We start from the raw sequence: 27,884 nt of genomic DNA, 5'->3' as shown, positions 1-27,884 counted from the left end.
TTTTCTCCTTTTTTCTCCCTCACCTCTTGGCTCACTTCTCTCAACTTAACTCTTATCTCCTTCTCTCTTTATCTCAGTATTTTCTCTCAAACTTGGTTCCTCTTGTTTCTTGCATTTCTCTTTATTTATAGGAAAGGATAAAAAATTTAGAACCTTTTTTGGTGGTGTAATTATGTCCATTTTCTTTCTCTCTAACCTGGTTTCTCTTGTTTCTTGCACTTTTTTTCCTACTTTTAGTAAGGATGAAGCATTTTGATGTAATCATGTCAATTGGTTTCTTTGAATCAATCTTAACCCTCTACCATGGTTCAACATTCTGGTTCCAATTTTAGTTTTTAGCCTTTTATACCATTTACACCACGCTCCAAAAGATCAGAGTTTTTTAAAAAATTTTGAGTATATAGCACTCTTGTAGGGGGTGGAGTGCTGTGTTGTTTGGAATTTCTAGGAGGCGCGAGAGAAGAAAAGAAAAGGGCTAAAGCATGGCTAAAACCATGAAAAACATATGAAAAAATGCCGGCAGCCAACACGTGATGAAGGGTACTGTTTTGCTCCCATGCACAAAACATCATTTCTGGCTTAATCTTCTTCTTTTTTTCTTTTTCTGGGATGCGAAACAAAGTGATTTCACTTGAAAAACATTATTTGACTTAAAGTGAACAGGCGTCGTTTTGACTCAAATAAAGAATTCATGTTTCCGAGGATTGTTAAACATGAGAAAATCAACACTTCCCAACCAAAAAAAAGAGAGAGAGAGAGAAGAAGCAGAACTTTACTGTAACAATATTTCGCAATATACTTCAGATTGTTGTTTCTCCCTATATATATATAGATTGATTATCATGTATAATTGCATTAGGTCAGTAATCTCCTCTCCTGCTGCTAACAAGATCGCCAACAAAGCTGTCCTCGTCGTTTTCACACTCTTCCAATAAATTCTTGCGAGAAGGATCATAAGCAACAACTAATCGCAGATACTTGACAGCCTCAGCCTTTCGACCTTCCCTACTTAGAGCACTGAAACAACATGACCAATCCGATATTTTATTGACAAACAAAATACTGGTTATGACTGGAAAATATAAACTGAAAGAAAAGTAATGGCAATGGAAATTTACCAACAAGTTCAGTTTTAACAAGCAAAAGATCAACTAGTTCCCACATTTTTTGTTCACCAGTAGGTTCATCTTTCCGATTTTTTTTCTTTTCCAAAATCAGTGCAGGCCCAGTTATATTTCTTAAAATACTATCTTAAATATAAGCGTCTCAACACACCCAATCAACTACAATCATCAGTTCAAAACTCCAAAGAATGATTAAGTGTTGTATTTTCTTTAAGAAATTGTAGACATTATCTTCTCGACAGAAAAACACAAGGGTTTCATTATTCTTTTAATAGGTACCACTTAACTATTAAGAGTTTTCACAGTTAATTATATGAATTTCAGAGACACCAGTACCCATATGTACTTGATATTAACAACTGTCTCTCTAAAGCATCAGCAGGCATTGTTTGCAAAACCTCTTAACTGCCTTATTATTTCTTTTTCTAGCGCAAGAACTAGACTATTGATATGTAAATATTGAAAAGCAATGCAAAATGATCTATGAGGAATGCTAACAATAGTTGCTTTGACAGCTGCTAGCGATGCTCACTGCTAGTCACTGAAGAAAATGATACTGGTAAACAGTTAATAAATTAAATTAAATTTATTATCGATCTGAAAGACCGAAAGAAAAATGAAGATTATCTTCAGTCTACCCCATCTACCACAACTGCTCTGCTATTCAGTATTTCTCCATCTAAAATTTGAAACTGACATTCACATCCATAATGTTTTTTTTTTCCCTAGATTGACTTCAATTTGAAATATCTTTTCTTTTGATAACAAATATGCAAAAAAACTTAATTCTTATTTGTGTGTTCATTGAAGACTTCAATTGGTCTCCAGATTACTACTGCAATTGGGGTTTGAAGGGGCCATTTTTATCCACTCTATAGACTTGAGTGTTTTTCACGAATTTAGCTGCTATATAAGGAAAAGCCTGAATCAGGTATGTTAATGATGATTGGATGAACGTGAATTTTGAACATTGAGAGTAGGAGTACGTGGTTCATTTGAGATTACGGGAAAGGAAAACCTGATTAAGTGAGCTGACAATAATCTTGCCTTTCAAGTCTCGACCAATTTGCTTTTGATACCACATTCTAATTCAAGGAGGCTATAATAACAAGTGTCAAAAAAACAAATTGAAAGAAACAGAACAAGACACTGGAAGTCAAAATCATGTAAAAAGTTGATGAAAGAAGCCAAAATCATCACTGCTACGGAATGATTTTCGTTGGAGATGGAAGTCAGTTGTTCAAGAGCTATTCTTTTTGTTAGATTTTAAGATGGGTCGAGTTCTTTGATGAGATGTTTCTTTCCGTCTTCTTTGCTTTTCAACTAAGGGTTTAACAGGTTTTCAGGTAACATTTGCGCACAGTGTCCTTATTAATCCAGTGAGTGTCGATAGCAGCTGTCCAAGCAACTGCTGCTAGCATTCCCCATGATCTATTTGTTGTCAATAACATGGTCAACTATGCAACATAGGCAAGAGATTTTGTCAGTACATAGACAGACACCTATAAACCAACTAGTGAATTATTAACGTGATGTAACTCTGAAGAGTTCAAATTACTTAGGCCATCCAAAAAAAGTCAGGAAGGAAGCGACAAAAGGAACAGCATTCTATAGATTTCTTCAAGGGTAAATTGATGACTTCATGTTTCAGAAGGTCTTTTAGCAAGTGTAAAAGAGGTTGACAGTTTTGCAAAAATAGTTAAAAAATGAATTTATTGGTCAATAAAAGAGATACTAGAACTTGTTTGTCTTTAACTAGTAAAATGGGAACCGATTGCTACTTGTACTACCGCAGCCACTAAATGAATGTCCTAATAGCTTTTTTTGGCAGACCAGTGTCCATTTTCCAAGTCTCAAGTATAATAATTACACAATTTCACTCAATTTGCCTTCATATCCTTTACCATTTTTCAAATTTACAGAAAACAAGAACATTGAACAATATAAATATAGTTAGGGGTAAAGGTTTTCTTATAATAAAAACCATTAATGTGTTTTTTTGTTCCTAAAAATCAGTGCAATCTCAATTAGGACATTTATTTAGGGACTAAGGGAGTAGCTCGGAACATAATAATTTTACAATTTTCCAAGCAGCATGTTATATATAGCTCAAATTCATACCTCGCAAGCAATAATAAACCATCGAAGTAATGGGCTTTGCTTTTAGGGTCCTCTGGTTCTTCTAGACTAGCCACCCTTTCTAGGTGCACAATTCCTTCGGCCTTATTTCCCTATGCCAAAAAAAAGGGGGGCAAGAGAGATGAAAACAAAGTGAGGCACATCATTTTTTTCGGGATACAGCTTCACCATCAAACATTTTAGACTGCCAAATGAACTCAAGTTCATGGAATTACTTACTGGTCACCATGTATACAGCTTCCTCAATCAAATGTATGCAGGGACAAGGGTGGGTATTACAAGAGAGTTTCAAATAAATCCAAGATGACTGGTCACTAGAGTGTAATGAATGAGAAGGAGGCAGTACAGAGGAAAAATAAGGAGGAAGACAGGTCCGTCCAGAAACACAAAGGTGAGTGGTGCCAACATCCCTTTTCAACAAAATTCATGATTTTATGACTGCATTTTACTTTAGAATAATCACAAAAGCATTAATGGTTTTCACCTGACTTATAAAGGCAACACCTGCCCATTGCAACGTAAGGATTAGATGATTGACATCTTCAGCTGTCGGATGGCCAACAAGAAAGAGCTGTAGGTATGTCCGAAAGAAGATGAAATTTGTGTCAGACATTATACAATATTATTAGAAGATTGCAAATGATGCAATATTATTAGAAGATTGCAAATGGTGATGCTTCTGTTCACAAACCGAAGAATGTAATAAGCTGCAAATGCATCCAGAAGATTGCAGCATATAATAAGACGTTTCTATAGCATGTGATGACTGGACACAACAGTGGCCATCTTCAAAATGGTGATAAACAGAACATTTAAATTGCAAGCTCTGGTGCAAGATAAAGGTTGAAAGGAAGAATGCGAGGTAAAATTACCTTGGAAATGGCACGCTCCAAATGGTCAGTAGCTTCTGCATGGAGTCCTTCTTGCAGTAGAGTATGCCCCATTACAATTAAAGCCTTTATGTGGTTAGGGTCCTTTTTAAGTGCCATTCTATAACCAATAGACAATATTATAAGCTGGCTTTGGGTTTATAAATTAAACATAAAGACCAAGGAATAAGCTGGTCATCTGAACTGAAAAAGGAAGAAGGAAACATCAAATTACTGCAACATAGAAATAGCTCTGCCTCTATGCCCACTGGATAACAATTGAACTGACAGCTGTCAACAGTGACAATAGGAAAATGTGAGAAAACTTGTAATATCTCCTAACTACAAATAATTTATTCACTTATTCGTCACCACTCACTACTAGTAGTTCATCAGGTGATAAATTTTCTGGCAAAACCTTGCGCCACTTTGTTGGTGAATCCAAAGACACTGATTCTGGTGTAACCATTTCTTCAGAAATTGCAGGGGTTTTTGGAGAATCCTTGTCAAGTAACCCTAATTTAGCACCCACAACAGGATGTTTGAGAGACACTTGCTGCAAAATTTATATTGTATCACATGAGACAGAAAAACCTTGGCCTACAAAGCCTATTTAGGAGTTAAAACCTACTAAAATATTCAAAACAAAAAATTTCCTAAGAAACCAAAAGAGAAATTAAACAATCATGAAGCAAACAGGCAAATAGGCTGGGATTATTTTTATCTACAATGAAAGTGAGTAAATCAAGGTGTCAGAAGATGGTAACGCCCCTTGTACAATAGATGGGACAATCCACAAGTTTACATAATGGAAATGACAATACGAAGAAGCACTCCCTCTGAGCTATCTCTATACAATTAGAGCATGCTATAGCCAGGCATTTCTCCTCGCTTCTTAGAACCCACAAAGATTTGCAAGAAATAATGAATCCGGAAGTATCTAAACCAAGCATCATTGTCAAGTACTTTGGACATGGGTGATTAACAAATGAAGTTCACTGTGTCAGATATGATGCTTAGCAAGCCAGTACTTTCCTCTAACATCTTGTGCAGCCATAAGAGAAACAAGAGAAAACTAATAAACCATGTCGAAAGACTCATAACAAGAAATTGCCCTTAGAGTAACTTATTTCGTCTTCCAGTTCATTTAGCTCCTCAATGGAATTAGAGTTAAAAAGTGAGAATAATTTAGCTCCTCATTTTGCTGCAGTTCATTTTGTTAAGTTTCCATAGAGGAACTATTCACCAAGTGTATTCTGGTTGTTTAAGAATGAACTCCCTGAGGAAGTTCATCTTTTGAAACAAAGCAAACAATTAAGATTCATACCCCAAAGAGATACCAAGTGCACTCTGGTTGTTCAGGGATAATTCCCTAAGGAAGCCACCTTTCGAAATGAAGCAACAATTGAGTCTATTTTATTGGACATAAAAACAAGCTAGAAAATAATTGGGCAAACCTCAAATTAGCACCAAACATATTACCCCATCATCAACTAAGCCCCAAAGTTCTTGATTTATCAAGTTTGCCCCTAAAGTAATAGGCACCAGACAATTCACCCCTCTATCCCTCTGATGTTAGTGCTAGGATAAAGATTATGTCCAACTTGCGCGTGGTCTTCAATTGCTTCCATTGAATGTGAGCCCAATATGCCATGAAAGGACTTAAGAATGAACTCATTGTAAATTTCCAACACTTCCCCTTTTATGCAAACTAGTGAAGTAGAGGGAATTGTTAGTTGTAATATCTTGATTAAGAGAAATTGACTGATATGCAATTACTTGATTTAGAGAGCTTGATCTAGGAAGATTGATTGATTGATGAGCAACTATCACAAGGTAATATATTCATTGAATAATTCTATTATAAATTTTTTAATTTGTAGAGTGAATATTTTAGGATAGTTCTTTCTACCGTTCCCAACAAGGACTTAAAGCACTACAAGAACTGAAGATTTAAGTTTTTGATGAAACCAAGACCAGAATTTGAGATTGCATGCACCACTTTAATCAACCAAAATCCTATTTTGTCTTTAAAGGACTGAATATTTAAGTTTTTGATGAAACCAAGACCATAATTTGAGATTGCATGCACCACTTTAATCAACCAAAATCCAGTTTTGTCTTTAAAGGTTTGTTTAATGGAATTATTATGTAAAAAACAACGTCTAGCACTTAGCTTGGCCTTAATTCAGAAACCTTGACACTTGAGATGGTTAATGTGGCATATGTTGCTTAGGGCAAAGATCTAGGTCAAAAACTTAGTGATACAATTGCAAGCAGTTTGGAAATATTGTAAAGCCTGCAACAAGAAATTTTCCAATTATTGTAAAAAGAAAGGGCACATCATTAAAAATTGTTAAGTGTGAGCTCACAATAGACTCACTCTAGCCCCTCATAATGTTGTCCAATTTCAAGACTCTTTTTGGTTCCTCCTTTGAATCACTTTGTAAGCAGTTCTTCCTCTAATATTGCACTCGAGATGATCTGAATTTTCTTTATTCTCTGCCTTCAGCATACAAGGTAAAAGGAATCTACTTTTTCATTGATTGACTCTGCAACTTCCAATCATATGATTGATGGTATGGATGCTTTACAAAAATTTTGTAAGTACGAGGGTGAGCAGCATATTCAAATAGCATATGACAGTGCTCTACCTATCATTGCGATTGGAGCTTTAGGTCTTTCTTTAATGATGTTTTTGTCTCCAAATTTGTTTGTCAAATTTTTTTTACCTCTAGATTTATATGCCAATTAATTTCTTTCTACCAATTGATAAATAATAATTGTAAAATTCACTTTGATCATGATGGTTGTCGTGTGCAAATTATGCGTCAGGTAAAGTGATAGCAAAGAAATATAAAGTGGGACGTCCCTTTCTCTCAAATTTTCATCCCTAGGTCTGTTTCTTTCAATTATACTACGGTTGTTAATAATAGTCATGTATGACATAAGAAATTAGGAAATCTCAATTCTGTTATTTTAGCTTATCTTATGAAACATGATTATTTAGGCAATAAGGATTTGTTTTCACCTTCTACTATGTCTTCTTATTGTGGTTCAAGTAAAGTTTGTAAAAGAAAATCCTTACCCTTTCTAAAAAAATAAACCAATCTTTTGTGTTCTCCCTTACAATAGAGTATTTATAGTTCACAAAATAAAATAAACCCTAATGGATTAATGGACTAACATTAAGACCTAATTAAAAATAACCTTAAGTTTATAAAATAAAAACAAAACCAAAGACTATAATAAATAAAAGAATGGCTAAAAGTATCCACCCTTGTATAAACATGTTGTGTTGATGACTTTCTTTGCTAGGGCTCCTGACCTTATATTCTTGAAAAGACCTTGAATTCTTGAAAAGTAATGATGTGTAGCTGACCTTGTGACCTTGGAGAATAAGGAGACCTTGCAAAATAAAAATTGTTGCCTAAATTGATTTTCTCGAAAAGTAAGGAGTCCTTTCAAAATAAGGATTCCACATATAATTAAATCCCGCCTTGTAAGAAACCACAAATAATATGGAAAACAATCATTTTCCAACTTTCCTTATTTGTTGGCAAATTTCAAGAATGACATCAAACTCATCGTTCTCTCCCATCTAGATATGTTACTAGGACTGCTATATACGGATAGAAAGCTTAAGAAATCTAGTTTCTAGCCCAACTGAAATCAAAACAAAATTCCACTTGTATATCCAGATATGACCCAAAAGGTACACGAATTTCCAATCAGACAGATTTGCTACTTTTTAACCCAAACATTAACCCATTAAATTCTTCTTTCATCTTCTTAGTTTTATACCTTGTAATATGCCCAATTGGTACCTTTAACAAATCCTTTAGTGATGCTCGCTGATTTTCATCACTACTTCACATGGCAATCGGGCTTATTTTGAGAACATTCATACATGTATGAGACGTCAATCTTGTTATTTCACATGCTCAGTACAAGTATTTTTTATGTATATTAATGACTATAATCATTTTGTTTGGGTATATTTTCTTCGTTCTAAAGCTAATGTGTTTTCTATCTTTTAGAACTTTGTTGCCCTTGTTGAAAATTAGTTTTTTACTTGCATTAAGATTATAAGATCTGATTTTAGAAGGACTATATCCAATGACTTTCAATCTTACCTATGAATGAAAGGTATTCTCTCCTAACGTTCTTATCCAAACATTCTTCAACAAAATAGGGTTTCGGAGTATAAGAATCTTCACCTTTTAAATGTTGTCTGTATCTTGTTAATTGACTCTTCTATACTTCCTAGATTTTGGGCAGAAGCATTATCTACTACTAATTATTGGATTAATTATCTACTCTCCCAAATTCTCAAATTTGATTCTCCACATTCTTTATTATTTGGTGTTGCTCCTCGATACAACTCTTATCATATCTTTGATTGTGTTTGTTTCATTCATTTATCATCCATTGAACGACACAAGCTTGTTGCTCTATCTGATCAATGTGCATTTCTATGATATAATAATGTCCGTAAAAGGGTTCATGTGTTATGATTCGGCTACTAATAAACTTGGTATTTCTCAAAATGTCATGTTCTTTGAAAAATAATATTTCGTTCAGCCTTCTACTTCTCATGATCTGTTTTCAATTTTACTTCCTAATTTTGATGGTGTTGAGTCCCATATTGAATGTTTCAAGTCTGGAGTTGTGTATCGAAGACGTCGTTCACAAGTTCCATTGCCTAACCCATCACTGACAACTGATCTTGTCTTGGTTAAGCCTCATCAATTATCTCAGTTTTCACGTCCTCCAAATAGGTATGGGTTATCTCATACCGCTCTTTAAGCTACTCTTAATACTAGTACTGCATCTAAGTCTTACTCTCAAACTTCTACTTAAGCATGTTAGAAGCAATCAATGCAAGAAAAGCTTCGAGCTCTTTATGGCAATCACACCCAGAACATTATTGTTCTCTCCTACTAGCATCAAACTTCTTGGCTACAGATGGGTTTATACAATAAAGCCATAGCCTCATGATTCTATTTGCTCTTGAGAATCGATAAAGAGTATTGTCCACACTGTTATGAGTATGGGCTTGATTATAAAGAGACATCTACACCTATGACCAAGATGACTATTGTCCACACTGTTATGGCTATCGCTACCTTGAAAGGAAAGGATGGTCACTCTGATAGATAGATGTGAAGAATGCATATTTGCATAAAAACCTTAAAGAAGAAATACATGACAACTCCACCTAGCATGTTCACTAACTTTACTTTATGAGGTTTGTTGTTTAAAGCCGTCTTTATATGGATTTATGCAGACACTACATACCTGGTTTTGAGAAGTTTTGTTCTGTTCTTCTTGATTTCAAATTTTTCCATAGTTCGTTTGACTTGAGTTGATTAAACAAGTACATGTGCACCTTAAAATTTCATTTCACATTTCATATGAAAGATCTGTGTAACCCTACAATATTTTCTTGGTCTTGAGGTCATTGTTGTTCGACTAACACACTTTTGCATCAACATAAGTATACTCAAGAGCTTCTCACCTTGATAGTAATTTGTTCCTTACACCAGTAGATGTCAGCTTGAAGTTCCAACAAGATGATGGCAACCTATTTTTCGATCCCTTGTCATATCAGCAACTGATAAAGAGTTTGAATTATTTGACAATTACTTGACCTAATATTTCTTTTGTTGCACAAGTTAGTCAGTTTATACAGGCTCCTCTTCATTCTTACTTAGTCACTATACAATGTATCCTTTGTTATCTCAAGGGTACTTCTAGTCATGGATTATTCTTTTCTATTGCAACCTTTTTTCATTGATGGGCATTTTAGTGATATGGATTGGATTGGTTGTCCTGATATTCATCGTTCAATTATTGGTTGGTGCATGTTTCTTGGTAATACTATTATTTATTGGAAGAGTAAGAAGTAGGATCAAGTTTCTTAATCCTTAACTGCACAATGTCATCTATGAGATTGCTTGGCTTTGGGGTTTGTTAGGTGAACATGGTATTCCTTAGCCTACTCTTAGTCCTCTTCATATTGATAACATTAGTGCTATTCAAATTAATATCAATATGATCTTTCATTAGTGCACGACTCTGATTACCGGAGATGGTTATACTTTGTTAAAGGTATTCCACCAACAATCTAGAACACAGAGAATGTTGCTAGAATTTACATTGACCTTTGTCATTCTATTAGTGAAACACTTGACTAACATGTGATTACTAACCCTTACATTTCCACCAAGTTCCAAACACCTTATGGGTTTACCAAGGCTCTTGATCTCATCATTGACATCAATTCATGATTGACAAATTAATACTTCGTGATCCACCAACATCAATTTGAGGGGGATACTAATTGTAATATGAGGATTTAGAGATATTGATTGATATACAATTACTTGATTTAGAAAGCTTGATCTAGGAAGATTGATTGATAAGCAAATAGTTGTACATTACCTTTACCTTTTCAGATATTGTAATCATTTTGATAGGAAATTATTATGATTTCAAGGTAAAACTGTCCTTCAGAACATATTAGGACTTATTTTGGCACCTTGGATTGAAACATTTAATAGGCATGTGCAAATCACATGCTCGTTGAAAAAAATCTCTTAACTGCTACTAACAACTAATAGATAAAAAAGTAACATTGTTCGATGATTATTACATTTAGAGAAAAATTGATAAAATCAAAAGGTTTTGGGACTCCATTGATAGTGGGATAATAGGTTGGGAGCTACATTGGGGTTTCCCTAAGATAATATCACAAGATTAACCATGAAACAATAGCAAGCTATGAGTTGAATAACATATTTATCCTGAAATTGTAAAACGTGACAACTAACCTGGATTATAGTAAATGAACTATTGGTAATCCAATAGACTAGACTTCCCTGTCAAAAAAACAAAAAAAGAAAATGTGACTCTACACTTGGTAAGGTGTAAAGAGAAGCTCAGCATCAAAATAAAGAAGTTATCTTTCCCAATGAAAGGTATTGTAAGCAAAGTCCTTTTGCCATATCTTTATAAACCCCTACTAAACTAGCTACAAAAATCAGAACAAAACAACTTTATAAGTGCATGGTGGTTGAACTTTCCATAGTGTCCTACATGCATTGCATGAGGATGAGTAATTTTAATATCATGTAATAAATCAATGTAGCGACACAAGGAATGGATTGAAGGGCATGAGGTAATCATTGAGTGCACAAAGGCCTAGTGGCAATGAAATGTAAGAGAGAACATAGTAAAACCATTTTAGGACTTCCCCTAACAATTTTAGTTTTTTTTATTAAGTGGTTCATTCACATAAAAAATAAGGATGTGGGAGTTTGGTGGTGTTGAATATGTGAGCAGGGGGGAAATGGTAAATGAGAATAAAGGACTTCTACAATTGATATCAATTGTTATTTTCATATTATTGTTCAAGTTTCCTAATAGATTATCATGAGAATTTTATCATTACCTATTTGAAGGAGATATTAAGATATTATTTATATTATTTGAATTCCATTTAGAAGGTTTCCCTATGGTTTAGTCCATTCTTGTTAGGTTACGGTTTATTTCATTAGCTTTGCAGCATATATAAAGCACCTTAGTTATTTACATCCAAAAGGAGGTTATTAGTATTGATTAATTAAAATAAATTGAGCCTTCATAGCTTGGTTTTGTAAGTTCATTGTATTTATTTCATTCTTCACTTGGTTCTACTCCAAGGGTCTACATCAAGGAGTTGCTAGTATGAAGAAGAAGAAAGCATATGGAAATGCAAGAAGTTGAATATGAAACAATGTTGAAACAAAGATGATTGTAGGTTACAAGACTCCAAAACAGCATGCCAAAGTTTGGTGATAGATGGGAAGCAACCTAAAAAACTTTTCAACAAATTTTATTCATGATGTGTCGTATGAATGCCATGTAGTAGAATTGCTCATGTGGAATAGGAAACGGGGAAATGAACAAGTTTAACTCATCATGTCCAAGGATTTATACTCTGTTTGGAAATTTTCAAAGGGATTGATTGAGTGGAATAAAATTAAAGTCCTAACGACAAAAGAAGCAAAGTTGATGTCTTTTTGTAGACAAAGGTATTTCTAAAAAATTGTCTGAATCTAGGCTTTATTTTCTGTTTAGTATTTTATTTTATAACTCTTAAGTTATTAGGTTTTCATATTCTAAATGGTACGAGTTAGAAGAAAGTTAAAGACTCTAAGCACATATTGGATTTGAACTAAAACTCTCTAAATAAGCATATAGTCTTTCAATATTTTCATCGCAGTTTATGAACAAAATTCTACCAATTTGCTTTTGATTGATTGACTCAATCTCCCATAGGTGTGACTACTAAAAAACGTAGGTGTGAAGCTTATGTTTTATATCCTCTAGGTGTGACTCCTAGAAACCCAATTAGTGTGGCTCTTATAGTTTCTACAATTTTCAACAATTCAAATCCTATATTCAAACCTCTATTGAATTCCCAAACATCCACACATTCAAGCCCCATCAATTCTACACTTAATAGCACTGACCATCTAAAGATCAACTCAAACCCTAAAATTACTATTCACACCACTATTTATAGCCTTAACAACCTCTGAAAGTCAGATCTAGAACAATCTCCAAAGTTGATGTAGAACAATTATTTCTAGAGTTTACGGACCAAATTGACAAGGTTAAACCTGAAAAGAAGTCTGTAAAAACCCTGGAAGCATCTCATATGAAGCCCAAAGTTATAGTTTTCCTATTTGAACTATATTCCTAGTTAATTTTGAATTTTAATTATTTGTTTCTTTTTTATCTTAGTTCTTTTAATTTAGTTAGTATTTTACTATTTAGAAATTCTAATGCTAAATGGGTTCTATTAATTAGGTAAATTTTAATTAGAAATGTCTAGATTATAAGTATAAATATGAATGAGAATGCTTAGTTTATTTTATGGAGATCATAAATACTATTCATATTTAATTTAAAAAAAAAACCTGAGAATTTTCTCTATATTTCTTTATAGTTAGGTTTGTAACCTTAAAGCTTGAGGACCCTAGTTTTATCTTTGTTATACATTGTGTCATGTGGTATCAGAGTGGGTTAACATTTGAATCGATGACGAATCATGAAGAGAATCATACAGCAGTTAAAGGCAACCATCTTTGTGATGGTGATTAAGGGATACAAGCTGTTTAAGATCAGTTAGATCATTATTCAAGAGCAATAGCTACTATAAAGAAGTGAATTCAAATTAGGTTTGGCGACATCAACGCCAAATTTGATGACTTTATAACCAAGTTTGAGACACTAGAGTTATGTAGAAACATGAATCAAGGAGGAAGAGAGGCATACACTAGGGATAACACTTATGGCCAACTAGTCATTGAACCAGTTCGTGCAAAATTCTCATGGTCAATATGAATACGAATATTTATCCGATGAAGAAGATCGAGGTAAGGTTGCCAAAAATAATACGTACGATCAAAACTATCGTATGAAGGTTGAGATTTCTTCTTTTGGTGGTGAGTTAGGAGTAAAGGAGTTCCTTGATTGGTTAGCTAAACGTGATTGATTTTGTTAGTAGATGAGAATTTAAGATTCAAGAATAGTAAAAACTATAGGGTCTAAATTGAAACATACGGTCTTAGCCTGTTGGGATAGACTATTAAAGGCTAGAAGGCAAAAGGATAGAAGACCTGTTAAGACTTGGGAGCAGATGAAGCAATTGTTGAGAGATAGATTCTTACCCCTTGATTATGATCAACTTTTGTTTCATAAGTATCAAAGGTGTTCCCAAGGTTCCTAAAATGTGAATGAATATACAGTGGAATCTTTGCACCTAGCTGAACAAAACACTCTGCATGAAACTGATGGGCAACAGGTTACTAGATATGTAGAGGGGTTGAAACCTATCATTAGAAATAGAATTCGGCTGTGGATATTGAATGTTACCGATGCATGAATATGGTTTTAAAGGCATGGATGTTGATGCATGATAGAATCAATATGAGATTTGATTATCAAATAAGGTTCCCTAATGCAAAGCAATAGGCCTCAAGCAATTCCTAATATGGATAAAAAAAAAAGAGCGATGCAATTAGGAAGGTCATGGATCCAACATGTGTCCTCAACAAGGCTTGTAAACATGAAAACAAAGTGTAGAGAAGAAACAGAAGTGTATCTGAACGAGTGTTGTGAACCTGATGGTGAAGGTGAGGAGGATGATGATGGTCAGATTATATGGTGATATGATTGTTGCTAACACCAAAAGTTGATGACGAAGACACAACGATACAAACTCTTTCATACCAGGAGTATGGTGAACCAACAGATTTTTTACCTTATTATTGACAGTAGTAGCTGCGAGAGTATTATTGGTAGAGAAATTGCTATCAAATTGGTTTTTGAACAATGATAAATATCTTAAACCTTACAATATAAGTTGGATTAAAAAGGAACCAAAGGTAACAATAACTGAAAGATGTAAAGTTTCTATGGAACATAGGCAAGTACTGGGATAAAATTTATTGTGATGTAGTTGACATAAATGCTTATAACTTGCTATTTAGTAAGCCATGGCACTTCGCTTTAAATGCATGGCATTGGAAACGAGAAAACATCTATAGGTTTGTCAAGAATAGGATTAATTAATTTTACTTGATCCCTCTAAAAGGGAATTCCCAACCAAAAGCCCAAAAGGCATTCCTTACTATTACCCAATCTTTGTCAAAAATTGAGTGACAGATTTAAAAAAGATAAAAGAAGTGCATGCTTTAATTATGAGGTTTTCTTTGTTGTTTAAAAAAGCTTACAAGGCAATAGAGGTTCCTAAAGTTGTTATGCCTCTATTGCAAGAGTTTCAAAAAGTTATTCCAGATGGGTTACCTATTATGTGTGATATACAACACCAAATTGATTTGATTCTAGAGGCAAATCTTCTAAATTTGACTCGTTACAGAATGAGCCCAAAAGAGGGAGAGATCTTGTGGGAGAAAATAGAAGAATTGTTAAAGAAAAGGTTGGTTCAAGAAAGCTTAAGTCCATGAGATGTCCCTACTTTACTGACACCAAAGAGGGATAGTAGTTGGTGTATGTGTATTGATAGTCGTGTCGTCAACAAAATGGATACAAGTTTCCAATTCCATGATTGGATGACATGCTAAATCAGTTATGTGGTGCAACAGTCTTTTTGAATATTGACTTGAGAAATGGGTACCATTGGATTTGGATTCGACCAAGGAATGAGAAGGAAATGGCTTTCAAGACAAAGGATAAGTTGTATAAGTGGTTAGTCATGTCATTCAGGTTAACAAATGCACCGAGCACATTCATGAGGATGATGAATCAAGTTTTGTGACCTTTCATAAATAAATTCATTGTGATTTAATAATATCCTTGTATTCACTCATAATAAAATAGATCATATTGAGCACGAGTGTTTTGGAGGGGCTACTAAAAAACAAGTTGTGTGTGAATATGAAGAAGTATAGCTTTATGACCAGTAAGTTGTTATTCTTAGGTTTTGTAGTAGGAGTTGAGGTTGATGAGGAGAAAGTGAGGGCAATTCATGATTGGCCTACACCTAAGACATTTAGTGATGTGCGGAGTTTTCATGGCTTGACTATTTTTTATGGGAGATTTATTTCGAATTTCAATAGCATTGTGGCACTATTCATTGCATGTTTGAAGAAAGAGAAGTTTAAATGGGGTGATGAAGAACAAAATTTTTCCTTAATAAATGAGAAGCTATGTAATGCTTCAATGCTTGCTTTACCCAACTTTGACAAGTTGTTTAAAGTTGAATGTGATATTTATGGAGCGGGTATTAGAGTCGTTCTTTTCCAGGAGAAACATCTTATAGCATTTTTCAGTGAGAAATTGAATAAAAATAACTTGAAATCCTATGATAAAGAACTCTATGTTGTGGTAAAGACTTCAAAAATTTAAGAATATTATTTGATTGATAGAGATAGTCTTATCCCTCACACTTCCCTACGCGAGAAATTGATTTGAGACTTGCATGGTTGCAAATTAAAGGGTCATGGGAGGATAAAAAACAATGTCAGCTTTGGAGGATAAGTATTATTGGTCTCAGCTCAAGCATGATGCAAACAAATTTGTTCAACAATGTTTTACTTGTCAAACAGCTATGGGCTAATCACAAAACACTAGTTTATACATGCCTCTACCTCTACCTAAACATATCTAGAGAGATATTTTCATGGATTTTGTGTTAAGTCTTCCATGAACTCAACGAGGAATGGATTCTATTTTTATTGTTATGAACAGATATTCAAAGATGACACACTTTATACCTTGCAAGAAGACTACGAATGTGATCAATATGGCTAGGCTATTTTTCAGGGAGATAGTGAGGTTGTATGGAGTTCTAAAATCCATTACGCTTGATAGAGATACCAGATTCCTTGGTCACTTTTGGCTAACCTTATGGAAAATGTTTAGTTCCTCTTTGAAGTTTAAGCAGTATTGCTTATATACAAATTGATGGCCAAACAAAGTCTCTAAGAAAACTTTGAACAATCAGATTCGTAGCATTTGTGAAAACAAGCCTAAACAGTGGAATGTTGCATTAGCTTAAGCAGAATTTGCTTACAATAGTCACAAGCATAATGCTACTGGCAAGACATCATTTAAGATTATGTACATGAAGCCTCCAAATCATGTACTCAATCTACATTCACTGCCCAAAGTTGTTGGATTTAGTAAGTCAGCAGAGAATTTGCTAGAACAAGTGCAAGCTATGCATCAAGAGGTCATGATAAAACTGGAAGAATCAGCTGCCAGAAATAAACACGTAGCAGACAAGCATAGGCGAGTTAAATTGTTTCAAGAAAGAGACATGGTCATGATTTTTTTGTGTAAGGAGAGGTTTCAAGTAGACACCTATAATAAGCTAAAGGTGAAGAAATATGGTTTTTACAAGATGCTGAAGAAAATCAATGATAATGATTATGTTATTAATCTTCTGGATAGCATGGATATATCAAAGACCTTCGATGTTGCTGACCTTTATAAGTACTTTCCAAATACTAAACTCAGCTGGTGGACATGTTTTTCTGAAGTATGAGAGACTAATGTAGAATAATTATTCCAAGAGTTTATGGACCAAATTGCAAGGTTAGGCCTGAAAAGAAGCTTGCAAAGAAATTCAGAAGCATCTCATACGAAGCCTAAAGTTATTGTTTTTCTATTTTAATTATTTTCCTAGTTAATTTTAGAGTTTAATTATTTGTTTTCTACTTAGCTTAGGTCTTTCAATTTAATTAGTATTTATTATTTAGAAATCCTAGTGCTAGACGAATTCTATTAATTAATTAAGTTTTAATTAGACATTATTTCCTATAAAGAATTCTAGGACTAATATAAATAAAGATGTCTAGTTTATTTTATAGAGATTAAAACTATTATTCAAATTTAATAAACATACTAGAGAATTTTCTCAAGATTTCTCTATTGTTGGGTCAGTAATCTTAGAGCTTGAAAACCCTAATTTTATCTTCATTTACATGTTGTCAAAAGTTGTCCTATGTGCAAGGTCTAGTGCCCATGTTTGAATGTCTAGGTTTTGCACAAAATTGTAATTCCTACCAAAATAGGAGCAATTTGGTGAGATTCAATAGCAATTTTAATAATTGTAGTTATCTCAAATTTTATTGGCCCTTCTTCATAAGTACATAGGCAAAGCTTCTTTCTTTTTTCTTTTTTTTTTTTAGGGTGAAGGGAGCTTTTATAGCATTTTTTCTCTTTTTTTAAATTGAGAGAATAAAAGAATAAAATAAATGGAATTGAAGCAACTAAGTAATATCAATGAACATATTAGTACTTTGTCTCAAAAATGTTATCAAATTATTTTTTTATATCTAAAACAAGATCTAGAGCTAATATTCTAAAAATATTATATTGCTTTTGTTGTCAAAGTTTCATTACACTTGTCTTAAAAAAAAATGAATAATGGAGAAGCACTTAAAAAACAACTCTTTTCATCATGGAAATGATGCAAAGATTTTCTAATTGGCATGAGATAAAAAAATGCTATAAAAATTTCTACAAAGCACATGCTTTATAGCTTTCAAAGAGGAGATTTTTCCTCTAAGTAAAACATAGCTACTCCATCAACCAAGTATTTTATGGTTTTATTAAAGAGGCTTATAATTTTGAAAATAAAATACTTTTTCTTACATAATTCTTGATGTGGTTACTCTGTCTTGTAACAATTATCGATGAAGTTATTAGATATCTGAAAGATTACCAATTAGCTATATATCCAATGAACCAAAATAAAGGTATCCTATAGATAAAAGTTGTCATTTAATTATCATTAAGAACATTAGGGTTGAGCATTCATTCTCATAGATATTAGCATAGAACAATGATTTGAATATTTAAGTAAAAATAAAGATTAAAGATTGGGATAGTACTATTGTTTTGATTAGAGTCACTATGATTTATATTGATTTTTTAACTTAATTAATAAAAACTAATTAAATACTTCATTTAGTGGATGTTCTTATAGATTTGAAACTCTTAATAGAACATCAATTATCTTTATTTTCTTCTTAACCTAAATGATAAGGCTACTTGTGGTGTTGGAATGTTATGGTAGGATAACATGTATGGAATGTAGAAAGCGACACGATGTGGAATTGAATACGTCATACTATAATCTTGTTTTTCTAGGTCTGAGAATCAGAGAATCAAAAGTAATGCATTTTTTTTTTCTAAATTTTAGACAGAAAGTCTTATAAATAAGTTATAATTACTAGAGAGGATATAGTAGTAAATCAAAAGTTTTTATGATTTCATATATATATATATATATGGTTACTAACAATCATTAATATGGAAATAGATTGGACAATTTGGTTAGGCATAATGGACCAGTTTTGTATTAAAAATATTCTCTAAATACTGAAGGTTAATTCAACTATAGATGATCTTTGACTAGAAATGAATAAAGTGGTCAAGAGTTGCTATTATGGAACAACTTTTTAGCACAAAAACAACAAACCTTAACTCTATGGGGACAAGGAAAGTATCACAATACACTTATATTAGCACAATAAAGCAAAGTAAATTTCACAGAAATTCTTAACTATATCATGATCTTTAAGGTAGTAAGCTAAGATAAAACCAATCTAACAAAATATAACAGTCTAAAATTCCAAGAAACATGTAGTGAGATATTAAGTTACCTGTGGAATGCAGTAACCAATGAAAAACATAGGCAGCGTCAAAAATATCAGATAATACTTGTAGTACTGCAGTAACAAAGACATTTCAATCACTGGCAAGAACCAAAAGCGTGTCGCACATATCAGGGGAAGAATTTAAGCATTAAACAAAAATCAAGTAACCAATAAACTTGTAGCGCTCACTTTTGATAATAAGCCTAACAAGCCACCCGTGTTTTGAATAGAAGATGTATCAAAGCAGAGCTGAAAAAAAAAATTCAATATCAAACGAATCAATGAATGATCAAAACTTTCTCCATGAACTACTTACCAAAAGTTTGCTACTAGAAAAACATGTAAGAAGAAAACCTAGCTTTTTTAGAAACTGAAACCATTCCCATTAAAAACATAAAAATATTTGTCACGGGCAAGAACATGTTAAGCACCATTACAATCATCAAACTTCTAACACAACATATTGACAAAGGAAAGAAAGCAACCAAGAAAAGAAAATCTCCATGGAAATCCAATGTTAGAGAAGCAGATGTTCTTCATTAAAAATAAAAATGAACAAGGGAACTGATTATACAAGTTAGCATATACATGTATGATAAATGTTTTATATGCCCAAAATTAAGCATTCCTCAATCTTATCCTGTAACTAAACATATCTCAGCCCTATCATGTTATTGCTGTTTACAGTCACAGAGCAAAGGAACATTAAGAATGTTAAGTGGACTTTCTTTGAAACATATGGTCATGGGCTCAAAGCATATCTTTCCACACGAGTAGACTATGGAATAAAGCAGATAGCAGTTGGATCGACCTTGCAGAACACAGTTCAGCTATTGGTGAACTTAGACCATTCTAGGTTGTTGACAGTAGGATCATGAAGTTATTTTGGGCAACTGTCTGATCAGTCAGACAGGGGATCAAGGTTTCTATAACCTTGTGCAAGTGATCCTCTGTTATATTCAAGTTGTTAAAGGCGCGTCTATTGTTCTCCAAATTCTGTTACAAGGAATAGCATAACATCCAAGGAAAAGGGAATTCTTTTTCCAAGAGTTAAAAAAAAAAGAAATTTTGTGAAGAAAATTATGAAAATCAAGTTAAGGAACATTCCAATCCTCCAAATATCAGCCAATGCAGCTCCCCTAAACCATGAAAATAGCTCCATGACATGGTCATCTCACAAAAGTTGCCACATAGCAACGCACACAATAAAAATTCAAAGATTTCTTTCCATCCACAACGTCCAAACAATAACATGCATTATGCATGTCCTCTCATCTTCATATGTGGTACACGTGCAGGAATTACCAGATAATATCTCAATAGTTACTGTTAATAGAGTATTTTCTCCAGTTTCTAACGACAGCTCTAGCTGTGGTGTGTGAATCTACTACAATCTAACTCTGCAGCTTCATTTATGCATTTTTTTTCATTTCTTTAATAATATGGTCATCTTGCATTTTATCGAACAAAAATCAGCTTCACATTCTTCACACATGATAGCCCCTCAATATCAATAGTAATAATGGTTATACAGGTGTAAGAAGAAAAAAAAATAAAAAACAAATTAGTCTGGTATATGGTTATGATTTTTTTTCTAGGCACCAAAGTAATATTAATAACTTCAAATGATAACTGTAAAACTAGAAATAGTAAAATTCAACAAATCAAAAGGTAGAGTTATTTATTGGCTAGATTGCTTGGGAGTATGCTGGAATTTGTTGTCATTGATGTGGTGAAGATACTAGCATGGCACTGATATGGTAGTGCATGATGATGTGTTGTTAATGTGGCAGTGCTGGTCTGATATCGCAGTGCTGAGGCTGATGTGGCAATGAAGTTGCAGTGCTAAGGTGATGTGTCAGTTGGCATGGCAGAACTGGATGACTTGTCAAACGACATGGTTGAGACTGGCAACATGGTCAATGAGATGGCAAAGGTGATGAGAAAAATGCAACTAAGAGTCTCTCATTGCTAGTGAAAAGAAAAATGGGTCAGATGCAGTGTTGTCGCACAAGATCAATGGTGGAGATTTTGAAGTGGTTGACGATTAATGGCAGGTGGCAGATCTTCCAAACAAGGGGTTGGGTTCGCCTAGTTTGGAAAAGATGCTTGGGCCTGTTGATTTCAAATGGAAGGAAGCACAAGGTTCGCTAGGAGAGGCTGATTTTATCTGGGCAGCAGGTGTTTGAAGGATTTTTTTTCAGATTTTGATCGTAAATGGTAAAAGACAAAACAGAACAAAAATTTGCTCTGCATTTTTTTTTTTCTGTTGTTGAAAGCTTATCACAAGATCTAGGGTTTAGGAACTAGAGTTAATATCAATGAATTTGAACAAGCCCATAGATCATTTAATTGTAAGAACAATTAAAACCCTATGCTTTGATACGAAAGTTGATGTAGAACAATAACAAAAAATTAAAGAAGGGAAGAAAGAAGCTTTAAAGAGAGAAGCTAAGAACTAAAAGTAAAGAAAGGAAAATGCTAGGAAGAAAAGAGAATTCAAGAAGAGAAAAATCTATCATTTTTATTTAATCCTCAAAAACTGCCTAACATTTAGAAAAGTAGGATATAAATACTAAAACCTTAACTTGAACAAGCGATTGAGCTTATGACCAACTAAATAAAATACCCAACAATAAAGTGATTGAGCTTATGACCAACTAAATAAAATACCCGACAATAATTAAATCAAAGCCACCAAATAAAACCTGATTAATAAACCTTAACTAAAAGTTCATATAAATTAAACTAAAACATAAACTAAAGTCAACCTCTCAATTGTTTGGGCTACCCTCCATTCTAAAATCATACGAGTGCGTAAACAATGTCGAGTCCGGTGCCCCCCCCCCCTCAAAAAAAAAAAAACCTTTACGGTAAAATGGTTTACAACTTATTTCCAATATTTGGAAAGTGATGACATTAAAAATGTGGTAGCTATAATGGAACGAAGGTGGAGTGATGATGGGCTATAAGGTGGCGGTGATCATTGCAATGGTGGTGATGCTGTTGGTAGTAAAATGGTGGAGGCGGTGGTCTATAAAACTTTTACCTGAAAAATATTTTACACAAAAAAAAATACCTCTTAAGTTACAATATCAGTTCTAACTTTTTACTTGTTTGCAGACTTATATCTATAGACGTATTGGTATTTTTCCCTCTAAGCCATGTCAAATTTGGTAATATGGCAAATCAGGTTGAACATGGTACAGAGCAAGAACGAGGAAATCAAGGTCAACAAAAATGTTTGACTATGATGCTACTTATGCTTGAACTTTTTTCATGGACCATTTACACTTTGCAGCACAAAGGCCAAATAAAGATTCCAAAAGGTGACCACAAGCCATTAAACTTGCCAACAGATGGTGTTCTATGGATGAAATTAGCCATGGAGAAGATGGAAACCCCTTTTATGATGTTGCACAAGTGAGCAGTGCTATACGAGGTAGATCAGAAAAGTGGTAGGTGCATAACTTTGCATTAAAATCAAAGCTGTTTATTTTCATGGGACAATGCACAGGAAAGACTATTTTGATTGGGAAGTTGGTGCGGAAAATTATTTTGAGTGGGAACCCATGGTAGAAAACAAGAAAGTGTTTGTCTATTAACCTTAAGCAGGACACTGCACTTTAATTGTGGAAGAGAGTCGAAGAGCAAATGTATGACAAGAAAAACTAAAAATTGGCACTTTGAAACAAATGAAAGCAAATATGCAGAAGCAATTTTTGCTGGATGATTGGTAATGGAGATGTATGAGAAGTTCCTTTTCATTAAAATAAAAAGGTATGTCAAAAAAAGTATATATTGGTGAAGTTGAATTAACCGTCTTTCAATTCATGTTGGGTTGAATGAAACTAATAACCAGATGGCATCTCCATATCTTGCATGATTGAATCAATATGTTAAAGATGAGTATCAAGTGGGATGATTATTTAATCTTGAAGATGCTCACCGACATGCTTTAATGGCTGAAAATTGTGGTCATATGGTATGAGGCCTCTATCTAGAAGAATCAACGTTGCACAAAGGGGGGCTAGAGCTGTTCAGAATATTGAACATAATGAAATTGACACTGGTGGGGAGACCTCTGTACTCAACCAAACTAGTGGAGGAAACATAGCACTATTGAAAGGAGCAAAAAAGGAAAAGCTTTAGTAAGATTTGGGCAGCAAACAGTTTTGTTCCCAATGTTTATAAGGCTTGCAGCAGCTTATATTCGATATTTTACTTGTGGAGAAAGAAGCCATAGTTCTAATTCATGTCCAAAACAAAGGGCAATCTTAGCTAAGTTAGAGGGATGAGGGTTTGATGTGTTAGAACCAGTTTATTATGAGTGTCTTAAAGAAAAGGAAGAAATAGATATGCATCCAATGAGGGTATCTTTGATGATTTGAGTGATGACAACCACAACCTAAGAAGAAGTGAAGGATTTGAGAAGGTCGAGCATTTTAAAACTGCTCTATGATGTTCATGTTGATAGCAATCATGATGATGACAAAAATTAATACAGCCACAAGCATGCCACTAAAAGTTTAGAAGTTTAAAGCAAGGTGAACATGAAGCAACTTGGCAATAGATATTAATGGGTTTAGATTGTGACAATGTGTTCTTGTAGATATAGTTCAACATAAATTATACAGTGGGAATGGCTAGATGAGGCAACTTCATACCATACAATATACTATTCAACAGATCAAGAGAAGAACAAATCACAAGCACAAGTTCATTATGTTAGATTTATCATGGGTGAACTAAGACTATAATAATGTGTTCTTGAAGATAAGTTCAACACAAATTATATAGTGGGAAAAACTAGATGAGGCAACTTTGTGCCATACAATCTACTATTAAACAAATCAAGAGAAGAACAAATCACCAGTATAAGTTCATTATGTTAGATTTATCATGGGTGAACTAAGGCTAAGATAGTATTGTCATATACTTGAGGCAACAAAAGAAAACAAGGTGGCAAGTTTTGTTTAGACATCCACAAGATCAAGGCAAGAAGAGTTTTTTATAACCAGAGGGGATTAACAAAGTTTTTTTAAAGTCTATGAGATTTATGCAGAGCTATTAATTATTTATTTTATATCTGTTTTATGTTTTATTTTAGCCATCAATTAAAATTCAGAAACTAGATGTTTACTGTAAACCTTAAGCTTCAATATCAGTTCCAACTCCTTTCCACTTGTTTCCAGCCTGAAATTTTCTTATCCATAGCTATTGTTCCCTCTAAACTATGTCAACAAGGAATGTAACTTCATTCACCTCATTAAACCATTTCTAGCTAGCACTAATTCATCTTAATACAACACGGAGAGTTATTATTTGGAAGTCATAAAGAGATGCATTCTGTGTAGTGTATCTTTGGCATGTTTTAGAAGAGTTCCCCCACATTAGTGCCATACTAACTTAATGGACATATTTCCATCTTGATGTAGCATCTTGTGAGGTTCTAAACTGGGTAACAATATGACTAAAGCAATATCTATCGTATAAATGACTTCAAAGAATAGCCATAATACACGTAACTAAGTAAAGTGCTTATCATAGTTTCTGCATTATTGCAGCATGTAGACAACTAGTATTAGTGCAACAATGGTATTATATATACTTTTGTTCATCCAATTATATTCCCAAGCTATTGGCATGACATAGAGTTGGCAACTAGCATTTTAGAGATCACAAAAGAAGTCAAACACCAACCAACCCAAGTGCAAAGTCAACTTAACCTGACAAGGTAAAAAAACCTAGAGAGATCTTATCATATACTTATTTGAAGTTCAATCATTATTTTGATTATAAACAAAAAGTTTAAATCATAAATGAGATTGCATGGAGCCAAATACCTGAACATTAACATAGTGCAAGCCTGCAATAAGGAGTGGAAAGATGAAGGCCAAACCACCATGAGGAAATTCAGTCAAATTTTGAAACCACAGAGTACCACCCTGTAATTAACAAACAAAGAATTTCACAACAAATTTATTACATGGACCGGGTAATTACAATGCAGTTACCAGCTTTAATGCATACTTCATGATTAAAGATCCATACAGCACCACAAATATACAAAACAAGGATAAAAATCATGCTAGTACTAGGGAAAAAAAAGAAACGACAAATAAACATAAAACCAAAACAAATTGAAGTATGAAATAATTCAAACCTTATTTAGAGCAAGCTTTCTCCACTGATTGAAAATTCTAACTTTAATTTGATGAAAAATATTTTGAGAGCCCATGAGTGATGAATTTACTTCATATGCAAGGAAAAAATCAAGACAAAGTCCAACAATAATTAATTGGTAGAAAATTGACCATCTGAAAAATGTATTGCTACTGCACCATTATGAGGAAAGGAATGGATGTGAAAAAAATGGGAATGAACATTATAAATGTGAGAGCATATAAATAAATATATGTCCCACACTCCCACCACAACAAAAGCAGAGAGTTAATGTTATAACTACGCGGGCAGAAAAAAAAAATCGTTGTCAAAATGATGTGCTTACAGAAGAAGATCTTGGAAGGAGAAATCATAAACAACTCTTCCTGCAACACTTTGCATGAACTTGTGATGCACCGACAGAATAACTCATACTTTTTTTTAATAATTTCACAATGACCTTTTCTAACAAACTAGTTTATACATCCACTTTGATCACATCATTATGGTAGATTTGTTGGACAAACTATGGATACCGCACCATAAAATTCATTCCTTTTTTTCTTAAGTGTTAATTGAGATTTCATCAATTCCATTTTTGTTTCCTCTTAAGTAACATTACAGCAAAACAAGATAGAAAAGTTATAATATATAGAACCAATAGTCCAACATTGACTTCACAATTGAGTTAACAAACCACAGTCCAGCACACATCTGATACCCTTACTATAAATAATAATGTTCATCAACATCCATGTAAAATAATAAACTATCTACGAAAGTCATTTCCTTACACAATCAAACCCAGGATGATTATTCAAAGACATTCTTCGAATACTGGTCATCCACAAGAGAAAGCAAGGGCACTGCAGATAAATTGAGAGAAAAGGCAAAATTAATAACTAGAAAACAATTCACCTAACTATGCATTCTTAATTCTACCATAATTTAAATTTAGTGGAAAAATTGGGGGCGGGAGGGTGTCATAAATTATTGAACAAAAAAAACACGTAACAAGTTATTCAAGCATTTCATCAAAATTTCTCATTTCCTAAGATTGACTATGTACTGGTCCTTGAGAAACCCAATACGTCCAAAAAGACAAAGTTGCTTAACCTGTACAGAAAGGTATGCGAGAAACCATGAAAATGGGGGGCAGCAAATCGCTCGTCTTTCCTTTCTAAAAATTGTAATTTGTTCCCAATAGCTCCTTCCTGATAGAGGTGGTGGCAATAGAGGAGGCACTATGAGAAATGAATATCGCAGGTTAAGCCTCTGATACTAAAATTAATACTACACTACTACTTGGGAGTATATCAAGAGAAAACAAGAATCCATACATTTAGGAAAACACAGTGAGATTTGCTTTATCTTGTACATTTGCAAAACGAGTAAAGGAAACAACGTCATTCTCATTACCAATGTTGATGAAGCAATGATTATCCACCTGCAAAATTAATCACAGATTCTTCTTTCTTAAAAGATCAAATTAAACAAAAAATTCAGCTGAGTGAAATAAACCGAGTTACCAAGGGAGGCCAGTGAGATCATGACACGACTGAAGCAACGCACCAACCGGAAAAATCGACTCTTCAAAAACATTACTACCATTAACCACTCCCTCCGTTACAGGATCGAGTTCAAAATTGATAGGTTCTGACGCGGTAGGTGACTCAGAAGCCAAAAAATCGGAGTTGTCATCTGTACGAGTCGAGAAGGATTGACAGGAGGGGAAATGAAAAGAGGCGAGTGAGTTGCAAGATGGTATTGCTGGTTGTGAAGTGAGCGAATTATAGTGAGGGTTAGGATTAGGGTTTGCGAGGAGACGAGAGAGATTGGAGAGTGGACGAGAACGACGGAGGGCGGAGAGCATAAGATTGGAAGCTGTCATTATTTCCGCCCGAAGCAGAGAGGTTAGAAGGACCCCTGATTTTTAATTTAAAATGAAAAATGAGAAAATGGGAACTTTTTAGGGTTCATCACACACCATCCGTGCTTAACGGATTTGATTAATTCACTCTCTCTACTTTAAAATTAATTAATTGAATCGCTATGCAACCTTTTAATCTTTCCTTAATGAAATTATTGCCAACTCAAAATATATATATATATATCTAATAATAAAAAGATTCACGAAACTTATGTCATGGACGGATGAAGATCAATTAAAAATTATTTTAATTAAAAAAAATAGATATTTAACATTTTATTTTTAAAAAAAAAATATCTCGTTTAAGGAATTGTCACCTAATATTATAGTTAATAGAAATCCTAACTAGTCAATAAATATTCTATGAAACAAGACTGGTTATATAAAAAAGAAGATATTATCACCCTTTAAGTATCCTACTTAAGATAGGTTCCATTACTAATTTTGTCTAAAATTACTAAGAATTTGTTTTTTT

General features: G+C 33.6%; 1 protein-coding gene and 1 long non-coding RNA gene across 4 annotated transcripts; one reads left to right on the top strand and one right to left on the bottom strand.

The window, feature by feature from the left end:
• Positions 1–644: 644 nt before the first annotated feature.
• On the bottom strand, positions 645–27,505 carry LOC105114945 (ALBINO3-like protein 2, chloroplastic). 3 transcript variants are annotated; one of them, XM_011011680.1, is made up of 15 exons: positions 27,009–27,505; positions 26,820–26,926; positions 26,596–26,723; positions 26,274–26,345; positions 25,161–25,262; positions 19,504–19,563; positions 19,321–19,386; positions 10,969–11,016; positions 9,654–9,719; positions 4,512–4,688; positions 4,368–4,423; positions 4,136–4,253; positions 3,748–3,834; positions 3,246–3,355; positions 645–1,017 (listed from the first exon to the last, which is right to left on the bottom strand). In XM_011011680.1, the coding sequence occupies exons 1-15, from the start codon at positions 27,368–27,370 to the stop codon at positions 861–863; spliced, it is 1,716 nt and encodes a 571-aa protein (XP_011009982.1). In that variant the 5' UTR covers positions 27,371–27,505; the 3' UTR covers positions 645–860. The 3 variants fall into 3 exon arrangements, with proteins under 3 accessions (XP_011009982.1, XP_011009983.1, XP_011009984.1); XM_011011681.1 differs by lacking the exon at positions 9,654–9,719 and having other exon boundaries at positions 27,009–27,504; XM_011011682.1 differs by lacking the exons at positions 9,654–9,719; positions 10,969–11,016 and having other exon boundaries at positions 27,009–27,504.
• LOC105114944 (uncharacterized) lies at positions 11,024–22,259 on the top strand. Its single transcript, XR_840245.1, has 3 exons — positions 11,024–13,010; positions 13,419–13,424; positions 22,249–22,259. It is a non-coding gene; the product is annotated as an uncharacterized LOC105114944 (long non-coding RNA).
• Positions 27,506–27,884: the final 379 nt, after the last annotated feature.

Source organism: Populus euphratica, unplaced genomic scaffold, assembly GCF_000495115.2.
Source record: "Populus euphratica unplaced genomic scaffold, PopEup_1.0 scaffold601.1, whole genome shotgun sequence".
In the NCBI taxonomy this organism is placed as follows: Eukaryota; Viridiplantae; Streptophyta; class Magnoliopsida; order Malpighiales; family Salicaceae; genus Populus; species Populus euphratica.
Note: the sequence above shows the minus strand (reverse complement) of the source record. Positions and strands in the feature narration are given on the sequence as shown.